Source organism: Cupressus sempervirens, chromosome 6 (genome assembly GCF_028749045.1).
Source record: "Cupressus sempervirens isolate cs-2001-9-10 chromosome 6, ASM2874904v1, whole genome shotgun sequence".
NCBI lineage: Eukaryota > Viridiplantae > Streptophyta > Pinopsida > Cupressales > Cupressaceae > Cupressus > Cupressus sempervirens.
Genome location: NC_143123.1, coordinates 377,376,306 through 377,389,824, shown reverse-complemented (window position 1 = coordinate 377,389,824; position 13,519 = coordinate 377,376,306). Strand labels below are relative to the sequence as shown.

Sequence of the window (13,519 nt, the reverse complement as noted above, 5' to 3'; positions counted from 1 at the left end):
CTACATTGATTTTTTGACTAGAGGCTTTTGTGTAATTGTTCAGAATTGTTTCGAAATGGTTTGTCTATTTCTTAGTACTTGCTCCGACTAAAATTTTGTCACAAAAAAATTGCTGGTGGGTGTTATTTTTCACATTTTTTGTGACCTTTACTCCTTTAATTTTATTTTGAAGTTGCGCAGTTTTGATTGCTCTTGCAAAGGATTCTACCATGATCATGAAAAGGAAAGGGGAAATAGGAGCACCTTGTTTGAGCCCCCCAGATATACTAAAGAATCCTTCTAGGGTTCCATTAATGATGAGTGATATTTTTTGGGTGGAGATACATTGAAAGATGATGTTTATCCATTGTTTTGTAAACTAAAAGCCTCAAGAGTTTTACATAGGAATCTCTAGTCTACTTTATCATAAGCTTTTTGTAAATCTAATTTTAATAACATACATGCTTCGTTATTTTTGTTTTCTGAATGAATCATTTCTTGAATGATAGAAATACCATCTAGGATAGATCTCCCAGTTACAAATCTTTTTTGTTCTTCTAATATTTATTTAGGGAGGAGTTTTTTGAGATGGTTAGCTAAGGTTTTTGAAAAAACTTTGTAGATAGTGTTGCATAGTGCAATAGGTCAAAAGTTTCCTGGTTCCTCACACTTGGTTTTCTTGGGTATGAGAGTCAAGAAGGTGTGGTTGATTTCTGCTAAAAGGGTTCCTCCATTCCTAGAAGCTTCCAATGCTTTTCATAAACCTTCACCTATTATCTCCCAACATTTTTGGAAGAAAAAAGCTTGAAATCCATCAGGTCCTAGTGATTTTTCTGGGTTAATATTAAAGAGAGTCATTTTGATTTCTTGCAATGTGAATGGTTTATTGAGAACATTATTATCTTCAGGTGAAATTACCTTAAGTATGGTTTTCAACATTTCTTCTTGTTCTATTCTATTAGAAGTATCATAATTATTGAGGATATCTTTATAGTATTCCACGAAGATTTTTGCTATTTTATCCAGATTTTCTATTGAATCACCTTGCGTGTTTTTTATTTTTAATATATTATTACGATCTTTATGATGAAGGATGTTGTTATGAAAAAATTTTGTGTTGTGATCTCCTTCTGCCAGCCATTCCTCTCTAGCTTTTTGCTTCCAATATACTCCTTCTTTAGCTAAAAAAATTTCTTGTTTTATTAGATATTCTTTTTCTAGTTGGTAGGTTTCATTATTCGTTCCTTTTTTGATAACTTCTTTGTTTAGTTTTTCCAATTTTTCTTCTATGTCTAACTTTTCTTTGAATATGTTTTTGAATTGTGCTTTATTCCATTTTAGTATATTTTCTTTTATGCTTTTTAGTTTGGATACAAAGCAGAACATTTTAGATCCCTGAAATTGTTTTTCTTGCCACCAGGTTTTTATATTATTCATAAAGTTCTTGTCCATAAACTTTATCTTTTCACATTTGAATGGTTCCTACTGGGCTTAGTCTATTCCTTGATTAAAATTTTAATTGGGAAATGATCTAATCCTGCCACCCTTGATTTCTCTATTTAGGTTGCTTAACTCTCCTTTAAAGAAAAATCTGTCCAATCTTTCTACTATGTAACTAAAATCTTTTCTTCTATTATTCCATGTATACACTCCATTTTTTGTCGGGATGTCAATGAGAGAGTTCCTTTCTATCCATTCTTTGAAATCTTTTGTAGCTCTAGATATTATTCTTATCCCACCATATTTTTCATCTCTATTTAATATTGCATTAAAATCCCCTCCAATAATAATGCTCTCATTATGTAATGTGTTGAGGGAAATGTTGATCTTGCTCCAAATTGTTAATTTGTATGTTGTTTGTGTGGGCCCATAGACATTTATTACTATCATTTTTAGATTAGTTTTAGTGTTGGAAACTCTACTTCCCATCCAATTTGAATAGGAGGTTATGTCTTCTATATTGACTTTCTAGGTATTCCAAATAATTCCCAATCCTCCTGAGGCTCCCTATGATGGTTTAAATTTTGATTTCCTAATTCCTAATTTATGTCTGAACTTTAAACCTTCTTCTTTGCTTAATTTTATTTCTTGAATTAATAGAATCTTTGTATCAAATAGTGTTAGATTATGCTTCAATAAGCATTTCTTGCTAGGGGCATTTAGGCCCCTAGCATTCCATGTAGTGATTTTCATTGTTCCTTGGGAAGGTTCTTCCCCTTCCCGCCTTGTAGAATTTCTATAATCTTAGTTTGTTCCTTTGCCTGCCCTCCTGCCTCCCTTAACTCTTTTAATGATTTTTGTCCTTATTTCTATTTTAGTTTTCCACAGATGGGTGTTTCTAAACCTTAATGATTCATAGATATACCCAAATTTTTTAGATGTATTTGATTGTTTACTCTTTCTACAATTTCAGATTCTTCTATTACTTGATTGTCTTCTGCTAAATTTTTTTTAATTAGTTGATTATTCATTTGGTATTCTTCTACTTCTAGATCTTGCCCTTCTTTCTCCAATCTTTTTTCCTCTATTTCATCCTCCCTATTGGGGCTTTCCACCATAGTTCCATAATCTTCCCATATTACAAGTTCTTGGTTTTCCTACTCTTCTTCTTGCATGCTTATTTTCTTATCAATCTATTCTATTTCTAATGATGTTTTCCTGTACCTGTCTCCCTCCTTATTTTTTCTCTATCATGGTTTAACATATCCTTTCCATTACTCAGTGTCTACCAGAATTTATAACTCTTCTTTTTTTCTTTTTTGCTTGTAGTTACATTACTCCATTGAGATGTTAGGACTTTGTTCATTCTTCTCCGATGTTTGATCTTGTTCTTGATTCATTTCTTGCTCTGGTTCAATTTCTCTAAGAATCCTTGTTTCTGACTGATTATTGCATTTTTTCCCTTGTTGTTCCACTATTATCTCTTCTTCTATTGGTTTGGATAGTTCATTTCTTTTGTTTGCTAATTCCTCCTCTAAGTCTAGCTTCAAGCTTTCCTTGCTTTTTTGTTATGTATGATTGGCTTCTACTATGATACATTGATCTTCCAAATCATTCTGTAGTAGCAGTATCTCATGGGTGAGCATCTTTAATTTTTTGACATTAGTTTCCATCTCATCTATTGTGTCCTTCTCTATTTTGCAATCTTTAAATTTTTTGTATTTTTCTAAAGAATGTTGATAATATGTATTTATCATCCATCCACATTTTGCCTCTTCTTCTCTTTCTGGATTCTTTGTTTGAGTCCCTTGGACTATCTCTGTTTCCTCCATGTCTTGATTTCTTTCCTTCTCTGTTGTTATTTTTGCCCTGTTTTTCTCTATTTTTTTATCCTATTTCTTGCTTACCCTTTGCATTTTCTTAATGTTGCTCTTGATATTAATGTTGTTAAAGTTTGTTCCTATAATTTTATTTATTTCTCCTGTATATTTAGTAAAAATTAATTTGCATATTGATCTATTTTTTATAATTTTCTTGTTTATGGTTTTACTTTGTTTTATTTTTAATAAGAATCTTATTTTTCTTGTTTTATATTTACTAAATTCATATCGTATTAGAGTTCCTAGAGATTGACCTATTCTTTTAATAATGTGGATATCATTTAATTTAGATGGTATGTTTGCACATTCCATACATTTGATTGCCTGTTTTTGTTTGTTATAGTTTTCATTGAAGTTAGGCTACCATGCTATGAAATCTAAATGATGCCCTTTATAAAAATAGTTTGGTAATTCTAATAGTTCATTTCTAGATTCTATATCCTAACATTGCAGAAACCAATATTGATTTGTATGGGATATAATGTTACTTAACTTTGCTTCACAGATTTTACCTAGGTTCCATTCCAGATTATTTCTAAATTTTTTTGGACCATTCCAATATGCATAAATGCCTTTTTAAATGCATTCCTTCCATTTTTCTTCACTATATAAGTTGCTAATGATCATAGTGTCGATGTTGTCGATTTCGGCTAAATTGCTTAGATTGGCATATATTCCTTCACTTGGTTTCCTTAATACATATTTCTTCTTCCGATAAGGAGGGATCTATGTTGATGATGATGTGTTAGCTCCCTTCTGAATTAGCTTTTCTAGATGATTTTTTTAGTATAGAAACATATGTTTCCTGTCTTTCTGCTAGAGCTCGTGTTTGAGACGAGGAAAAGCCTAAGGGTATATTATTGGGCTCGGAGATTCAGATGGGCTGGTTCGATTGCTTATTGTGTTGACATTGGCTCAACAAATATTTTTGATCTTCTCTACTAAAGTATTTGGTTTTATTAAAGAAGACCTCTTGCTTCTTCCGTCGTTGGTTTATATCTTCATTCCTTTTATTTGGTTTTGTGTTTTGAAGTCTGCCTTCTTGTCTAAACTTATTTTTGTTCTCAATGATCTTCCATTCATTTTCAATTTTTCTATTTTGATTCTTTTGAATGACTACATTTTGTTCTGTGTGAAGCCAAATTAGGGTTTTGAAGCCTTTCGACTTTTTTGATGATTTGCATATTCGTTGCTCGTTCTGGGTCGTGCCGAGTACTTCAAACTAATTTCTAACTTGGAGAGTACTGCCCCCACCATTTGATGTTGATTTGGACGAGGCCTGTTTTTAGACATGATCGATTTGATTTCATTGTTTTCGCAAAGCATAGTTTGATAATTAAATTAAAAAGTCACATTTTTTTTTACAAATTAGTTTTACTATTACATAAAATAATGCATACTAAAAAAATAAAATGTAATACAATTTAAATTATATAATATCATTATAATGTAATCTTAACAAATTCAAAAAAAGAGTTTTCATCTTTATAAGTTTCTTATTTTTAATTAGATATTTAAGTTAATTAATTAAATAAATTTTTTTTTTTTAAGTTAGACTTCACATGATGTCAATATCAATATCTCATATATTTTATAAATATTTTGATATGTTATATTTTATTTCAAGAAATTTTTAATTTTTAATTTTAAACAATATATAATATATAAATACACACACACATATATATATAACATAAATTAAGTTACATATAAATAATTATAGTTATTATTATAGATAATATTACAAAGTAGTTATACTATTACATAATGTATAATAAAAATATTAATTGTAATACAAATTAAATTATATAATATCATTATAACAAATTTTTAAAAGTGCTTTTGACTTTATAAGTTTCTTATTTTTTATTAGATATTTAAGTTAATTAATGAAATATATATAATTTTAAAAAGGTTAGGCTTTACATGATGTTAATATCACAATTAGAGTTAAGTGGTTTGATTAATGTAAAGAGTTCGAGGTTGGAGTTAGGATTATGTTTTAAAATCTACTATCATGATTAGAGATAAGGCTACATCATTAAGGTTGGTTGTTAGGAATTTGCATAAGGTTTAAGGTTGGAACTATAGTTAGGATAAATGGTTACATCATGATTAACAATATGATTAAAGTTGATATTTTGGTTATAGTTAAATATTAGGACTAAGCTTAGACTTAAAAATATGGTCAATTTTATGGTAAAAATATAATTCTTATTAGAAATGGAGTTAAAAAAAGGGTTTAAATTTTTTATAATGAGGGATAGATTGTGCTTCCAATTTAAGTTATGATCTTGTTCATAGTTAGAATCACAACATAGTACTTGTGATAAAGTTTAATATTTATGATAATGAAGTATAATTATCTTTCTAATTAAAAAGTTTATTTTTTTGAAGTGTGGCTTTTAGTGTGGGTATGACTTCCCTTTTCAAACCTCTATTGAGTGAATATTCTACTAACAAGAGCTCTTTGAGAGCTGGAGTTCCTGCCTCTAGGGAAACAAATTGGATGTAATATTTGTTAGAATTATGGTTTTGAAAAGAGAAGTTATAAATTTTAGCAAATTTAATTTAGATTTTTAGTTAATATTTTAAATTTTAGTTTTATAGAATAATGTGGCGATTAGCCATTGTCTAAAAATTTACAACATAATGTAATGTATTGTAAAATTGTGAGATTTGAATTAATAGAGTTTTAACTAAGGATTTAAGATTTTTAAAAATTTATTATTATTATTTTTTTTTAAATTAATATATTCTAAAGTTTATATATATAAAGCAATACAACTCTTAATAGCAATAATATATTTTAATAAAAAATCAAATTTAGTAATTATTGATTTATATAAAGTTAATTTTTAAAATAATATAAAATATATTAACATTTTTAAATACTATATCCAAAACTAAAAATTGTGATATTAATATTGATAAGAAATTATTTTTGTTGTGCAAGATAAAAACATGACTTTTTAATAAATCTAATGAACTTGTGACAAATATCTAAAAGATAAAATTGTATTTATTTTATAAATCTAATGAACTTGTGACAAATATCTAAAAGATAAAATTGTATTTATTTTATAAATCTAATGAACTTGTGACAAATATGAACTTTGACAAATATCCAAAAGATAAAGTTGTAATTATTTATAAATCTAATAAAATTGTGACAAATATGCAAAAGATAAAGTTGTAATTAATAATGAACTTAGATAGGATAGAGCTGTAATTAATGAATTTATTAATACATGTTAGAAAATATTGTATTTTTTGAAGTAGAAAAATAAACCCCACCAAAAATGTAGCAGACCAATTAAAAAATAATAATAAATCAATATAAATTAATTTTGAAATAGAAAGTTTGTTGAACTTTAGGAATAACTTTAAAAATAGAGTAATTGTTCTCCAAAAAAATTAATAGAAGGGGGGTAAAAAAAACTTTAGTACCCTACTGACTAATAATAACCTTACTAATTATACAAATAAATGAAAAAAATACCCAATGTGACTGCTAACTTGAATATTTGTACTTCATAGAAATTAGGGAATCTTCCTCACTACTAACTTGAATATTTGTACTACATAGAAATTAGGGAATCTTCCTAGTGAGGACACACATAATTTGGAAGAGATGAGTACCACTCAAATTCATCCAGTATCATCTCACACTCAATCAATATTATCTCATAAGCTCTCTGTATCGCATTTCACATTATACTATTGTTACTCCACATCTAATCTTTTTAACAATTTTTGAGAGTACCATTTGCTACCTACCTTTAAACATCACACTCTTAGGAAGAACTAAAGTTTGAAAAAATACCCTTAATCTAGAAATCAAACCTGTATGATGTTTAAATGGAGACATCTGACCGGACCGGACCAGAACACTAAAATGTAGCATTAAAATTGTTATCGACAAAGGATAAATGACTCTGCAATTTTCTTATTTCTCAATCATTTCCGGCTTTGACATTTTCTGAACCAGAGCACTAACGGTTTTCGTGAAATCCAGCGAGAAAATGGCTTGTTTCTCACTGAAATAGGCAAATTCTAAGAAATGTGCTGATGCGCTATGACTTTTGTTTCATCAAAGATCATATCCATCTGTCAAATCTTTAATTACAATGTAAAGAGAGTGCAAATTTGACTAATAAACAGATCTTGTATCGCAATTTCACAGTTAGTTTCCGTCTGTTCTAATTATGGAATCAATCAGCGATCAGAAATGTACGAAAAAAAAATGAAGGATCTGAGTAAAATTATAACGACAACATATTTCTATTACTGTCTTTCAAAATTCATACAGCTAAAAAGAGGAATTCAACGCCAAAAGACAAAACCCCCAAAAGCATAAATCCGGAAATAACAGACATGAAACACCGGATTAGATACATGAGCGCAGATAAATATTCTAATCAAAGCAAGTACCAAACTACGATGGATTGCAATCAGCAGGCAAATTTTACATCATTGAGTTTAGTAAACCCTTATGCAATTTTAACTTCAATAGTCTTGGTTTTCTTCGGCTCAGGAGGAGGGCGCTTAGGAACAGTAACAGTTAAAACTCCGTCCTGACAGCTTGCCGAAATGGCTTCCATGTTGGAGTCATCAGGCAGAGCAAATTTGCGCATGAATTTGCCGAGTCTGCGCTCCATCCGAATGAATTTGACATCCGGCTCTTCCTCCCTCTTTCGTTCTCCGCTGATTGTCAGCACATTTTCGTCCTCCACTCGAACCTGCTTGTCCACAAACACGAAATTAAGGTTTAACAGGACGAATTTTGAATCTTGAAGCGCAAAAGCTATAAAATAAATGATGAGTTTGCAGAGGAAGTACCTTGATATTGTCAGATTTAACGCCAGGCATGTCGACAATAAAGACATAGGAGTTAGGGTATTCTTTAAGATCCACAGGGGTCGAGGCCATAGCTTTTGTGTCGCGGACGTATGTGCGGGTCGGGGCATTAAGATGCTTCTCCAGTTCATCGGGAAGCCCTAGCAGCTGTTGCAGAGTGTTCATGACAGGATCCATTTCCTCTCAGAACCTGCAACAATATCGAAGATTGAGATCATTAAAGCTTCTCTGAAGGTTGAAAACACAAGTGAAATTAACCGAGAATCCTTTAAAGAAAAAAGGGGGCAAAAACAGGACACATTAGTTTTATCCAGATGCAAGGATCAAATGTAGATCGCTTACCACTTTGACGATCGCAGGGAAATAGCGGCGGAAAACAGTGAGAATGAAATGACTGCTACCGAATCACAAATGAAAGCGAAGATCTTATGGTGAGAATTGATGAGGATGAAGGATTTAAATGGAGGGCAGCCATGGCTTCCCATTTTGCAGGTGGAAGAACCCAGCTTTCTCTGGCGCCTTCTCGATCTTTCCTTTTTATTTCTTAATTAAAATCAAAATAATTATTACTTACGTGGCATTCTTGTGGACCCGGCATTAATTATTACTTTTTCCTGCCGTAAAGGTGATTTAGGTTGGGCTCTCTTTCTAATGTAATTTTGTTAAGAGAACATATTGTTTATTTAGCTTTAGTATTTTTTTTGTTTGAAGAGTAATTTATGGTCATTAGTTAGTCTTCATTGATTTTGAAGTTGTCTTATCATTTCAATGATAGATGATAGAACTGTAATTTAAATGTAATCTAAATTTAACTTAGTAAATCCAAAAGGTAAGCATAATCCTCTTATTTGTAAATACTTCCCACTGAAATTTAAATTTTTTAATTTATCTAAGATCATCTATTATTTATTTATTCTTCATGTATATTCCTATACACTTAGTTATATATATATATATATATATATATATATATATATTCATTTCTATTAACATGTTGCGTACTAAGAACTAGCTTTCTCATGTCTTGTAGCAAGTTTGTGGTTGGGATGAGGAATCTAGTTCATTAAACACAGCCTAATTCATAATTTTTTAATTTATCTAAGATCATCTATTATTTATTTATTCTTCATGTATATTCCTATACACTTAGTCTTGTATATATATATATATATATATATATATATATATATATATATTTCTATTAACATGTTGTGTACTAAGAACTAGCCTTCTCATGTCTTGTAGCAAGTTTGTGGTTGGGATGAGGAATCTAGTTCATTAAACACAGCATAATTCATATGCATAACTATATATTATTTTTCAGTATTTTATATGCATTTTCATGGTTGATGTAAGTGAATATATCCCCTGTGACATATGACAAATTTATCAAGATGCATATAAATATTGGCAACCCTCCAACATTGAGAAAGACATGGAAGTGTAGTGAGAAATAAAAATCTACCAATTTCATAGTACAAGATAGACTTCTAGTCTTTGATTTATTTATAATCCCCAAACTCGCCTTGCACAATCAAAATGGGATATTCTTACCTGTATCTAGATTCTCATAGTTTGTTCTTAACTATGAGATCTATTAGAACTAATGTATATATTTGTCTTTTGGTGTGGGCTTTGTATTAAACCAAGAATATTATTTTCTACATATATTCTCACATCAAACAATCATTAGGAATTATTATATATTGTGCGCAATTAGAAATATTAATTAATTTAAGTTGATTGTGTTTATGTAAATATATGTTACTAGATTAGTCTAGACTAAGTCTAGAATTATTTTTTCTTGGTATACTAGTAAGATGTTGCACACATTAGGGTTTGACATTAGAGCTAGGCCTTCATAAATTTTAAAGGTGTTTTAGGTTTGAGGCTAATGTGTTTTTATAATTTGTCTCTAGATTTTTAAGGAAAAAAATTTATTTGTGTCTATTAAACCTTTATTGAGGTTTAGGTATATATAAAATGACATATGAACTTGTGTTCCCCTAACCTTTACCCTAGGATATTTTTCTTTAAGACTCATCTTAGGTCTTGTTCATTATATATATATTTCAAATTTTAGTAGATTCTTATACTTTATTGCATGACATCACTCTATTATTGCTATTCTCAAAACACACATTACAAGGATAAAAATATGTTCTACAAGGAAGATTTTCTATCATCCCTCTATTTTACTTCCTTCATAGAATTGATTAGTACTCACTCATGTTTACTAATAAACAATGGTCATTTAAATTGATAGTGAGGAGTTGTGATATACCTTAAAAGGATAAGAATAGATTATATTATTTTACCTTCACCCCCTTAACATTGTTTCTTACCAAAATCTTGTTTCTTGCAAAGTTATGATATGGATGTAAGATCAATAAAATAGTTAAATAAATTCATTCTTTTTAGATCATCTTAAAAATATAAAGTTGTATTTTTATATTAATCCCCTCATACAAGATGACATGAATATCATCATCAAGATTTTACATGTCATGTTGTACATTTTAATACGTCTCTTATATAACACCTCTTTGCATGAATATAGTTTATGATTTGAAATCATTCATTAGAGTCTCATATTCATTTAGTCAATGCTTCATTAACATATTCTACACTACTTGATGATATTATAAGTATTTAATGTATAATTTTTAGGTAATGGAACTATGATGTTTCTAAATATCTATGCATGTAAAAGTAATCATTTACTTTCTAATTATATGTATGTAAATTACCTAATTTTATCAATTAGTGGGTTTGCATTGTAGCTTAGGGAGATAAATATACAGCAATTTGATTGATCTTTCTTGCTCTACACATTTCCAAGGATGGTCAATATATCTATCTCATATTTTATGTTTTATTCATAGATGGAGGATGCAGGTTGAGATGTGGTCTTTCATAGTCTATCATCAATTATAGTTCATTCATTTGTTAATTTGGTTGAATACTCTCATATACGTCTAATAATGTAGAGCCATGTGGAAACAAAGGCTTACTTTATTCCAAACCAACAACATGCCCTACTCACAACAAACAACCACTTTATCACCCATTGATCTATTAGCACTTCTTTTGGGTCATTTTTTTGGACTCCAATGCCCCCATAAGCCCACTCACTTAAAGATTTGTGTGACATGATCCTATGAATATTCTCCTAGACCTAGTCCCAAATAGGCTAGGTTTCCACTTGAAGGTATACAATGAACTTCAAAATCAGGAGAGTAGATTAGACAACTTTTCCATACCTATTTGGCATGAAACAACTCATCTCCAATGAGATTTTGGGGATTCTAGGTCAACAAGGTTTACTTGCCTAATAGAGGCCTAGTCTTGTTATAGCCATGTCAACAAATCTTCTCCTATAAAACTCTTCAATATCATAAATAACCTACTAAAAAGTTAAGGTTTTTGGTAATCTTTTGGATGCCACACAAGATATTGCAAGGTAAGGTCTTGACTCCTTCAATTGATGGGTTAAGCACCACAAGAATGCATAGACCTAATAGGCCTAATTAGGAATGATTTGCAAAGAAATTAATCAATATTAAGAAAACCTATGTTGTATGTTCAATCCTCTACATAAACATCAATTACACTATTTGTTCCTACCAATCCACTCTCCAAGTTCATCTACACACTCAATTCTAACATTCTACTGGTTGGTCCCATTGAGATGTCCGACTAGGGATTGCTTGTTCTCTCAATAGACATGATCTTCCTACATAAAACCTTTTGTAAACTATAATCAATTCCTTCTACTTGAATTCCACCATATGTAATGTTTTTACAATGGTGAAATCTCAAGATAAAGACATTTTTTGTGTAAAACCCTAAGAGAATGAGGGTTTCAGACCCAGACTCAGAAAAATAAAGTTTTCTTCCTCACAATTCAACCAATTATCACCAAATCAAGTTCAAAGGAAATCTAATTCATTCCTCCAAACTCTCTAATGGTTCTCACACCTTTACCAATATGTATAATGCAATGGAAAATGTTTAAATATTAAAATTACAAGAAATCTATAATGTTTTTATTCATCTAAAAATTCAAATCCAACAACTGGTCTTTTTCAATCCAAAAGTGCTAAAATAGGATTAATATAACTTTCCAAACCAAAATTTGAGTTCCCATGACTCTTGGGGGAATTTGGGCGAACATTTTAAAATGTTGCAAATATCGTTAAGCAACACTTTGACAACTTTGACATGTTTTGTGCAACTTTATCGCTCTTGCTTCCTAACACCTAGGACCCATCACAAATTGGTCCAATATGACTAGAACATTCCTAAACTCATAATGCATGTTTCCTACCATCCTAAAAACCCATTAACCAGATTTGACCATGATGGTTTATCAATGCCTAACATGCCAATGAAATGGGTCTTATTACATTACAAATGACCTTATGATTCCTAATAAACCTAATAACTATTAGAGTATTTTTCATTTATGCGTATTAATTAAATCATATTGATTTAATTACATAAGTTTCTATTACTCTAGTTACTTAAGCTTCATTTAGGTGCATTATTAATTAATTATTAATTAATAATGCGCAACCTAGTTTTTTAGTTTAGGGTTTGTATCTCACCTTTATAAAGTTGAGCCTTGTACTTTTTTTATTATCTCTTCTGCATTTTTCATTTAAGAGAAACTTTTTTTCTATCTCCATTTTTTAGCAAAACCCTTGCCTCTTCTCATCTTTTTCTTCTGTGATAGGTTTTTGCATGCAGGGATTCGAAGGCTTTATGGATTTGATTGGCTTATTTGTTCAAATCCTACATGGTATCAGAGCTAGATCTGCTGTAACTAGTTTGTGATTTGGAGAAAAAGGAGAACAAGGGTTTGGCAAAATAGATCTGGTGTTTTTTTAAGCTTTTTCTAAGAAAACAGGGGGGTCACTAATTTTCGGAGCAGTTTGAGGCCAAACAAACCTCACAGATGGATTCAAAAGGTGTCAAAACCCTTTTTTTTATATAAAATTTGTCTAATTTGGACAACATTGCTTTGGGAGGCAAAAAAATTTAGCCCAGCAAGGCCATACAGCTTCTTACACACATATCGAGGTGTTTTTCCAAAAAAAAAAATTAAAAAAATGTTTTTAGGGCCATTTCACCCTGTGCCACCCCATAGCCACCAGATCGCCGCCTACGCCTGGCCGAAGCTGAGCCGTCGTTGCAGAACCACCGGCGACTCGGCCTCCACCCCGCCAACACCGCTACAAGTAGCGCCACCGGCGCTTACCACTCGATCACCACCCACTCCAGCGGCACCGCCGCCTGTGTCAGCCTCGACATGACATCAATTCCTAGGAGTTAACATCAGCTCTTGACGGTGTGAC

The 13,519-nt window shown here is 30.6% G+C and overlaps 1 protein-coding gene across 1 annotated transcript; it reads right to left on the bottom strand.

Moving 5' to 3' along the window:
- Window positions 1–7,559: 7,559 nt before the first annotated feature.
- LOC149552635 (17.1 kDa class II heat shock protein-like) lies at window positions 7,560–8,661 on the bottom strand. Its single transcript, XM_089788209.1, has 3 exons — window positions 8,502–8,661; window positions 8,142–8,349; window positions 7,560–8,041 (listed from the first exon to the last, which is right to left on the bottom strand). Exons 2-3 carry the CDS (start codon window positions 8,334–8,336, stop codon window positions 7,793–7,795), a joined length of 444 nt encoding a protein of 147 aa, XP_089644335.1. The 5' UTR covers window positions 8,337–8,349; window positions 8,502–8,661; the 3' UTR covers window positions 7,560–7,792.
- Window positions 8,662–13,519: the final 4,858 nt, after the last annotated feature.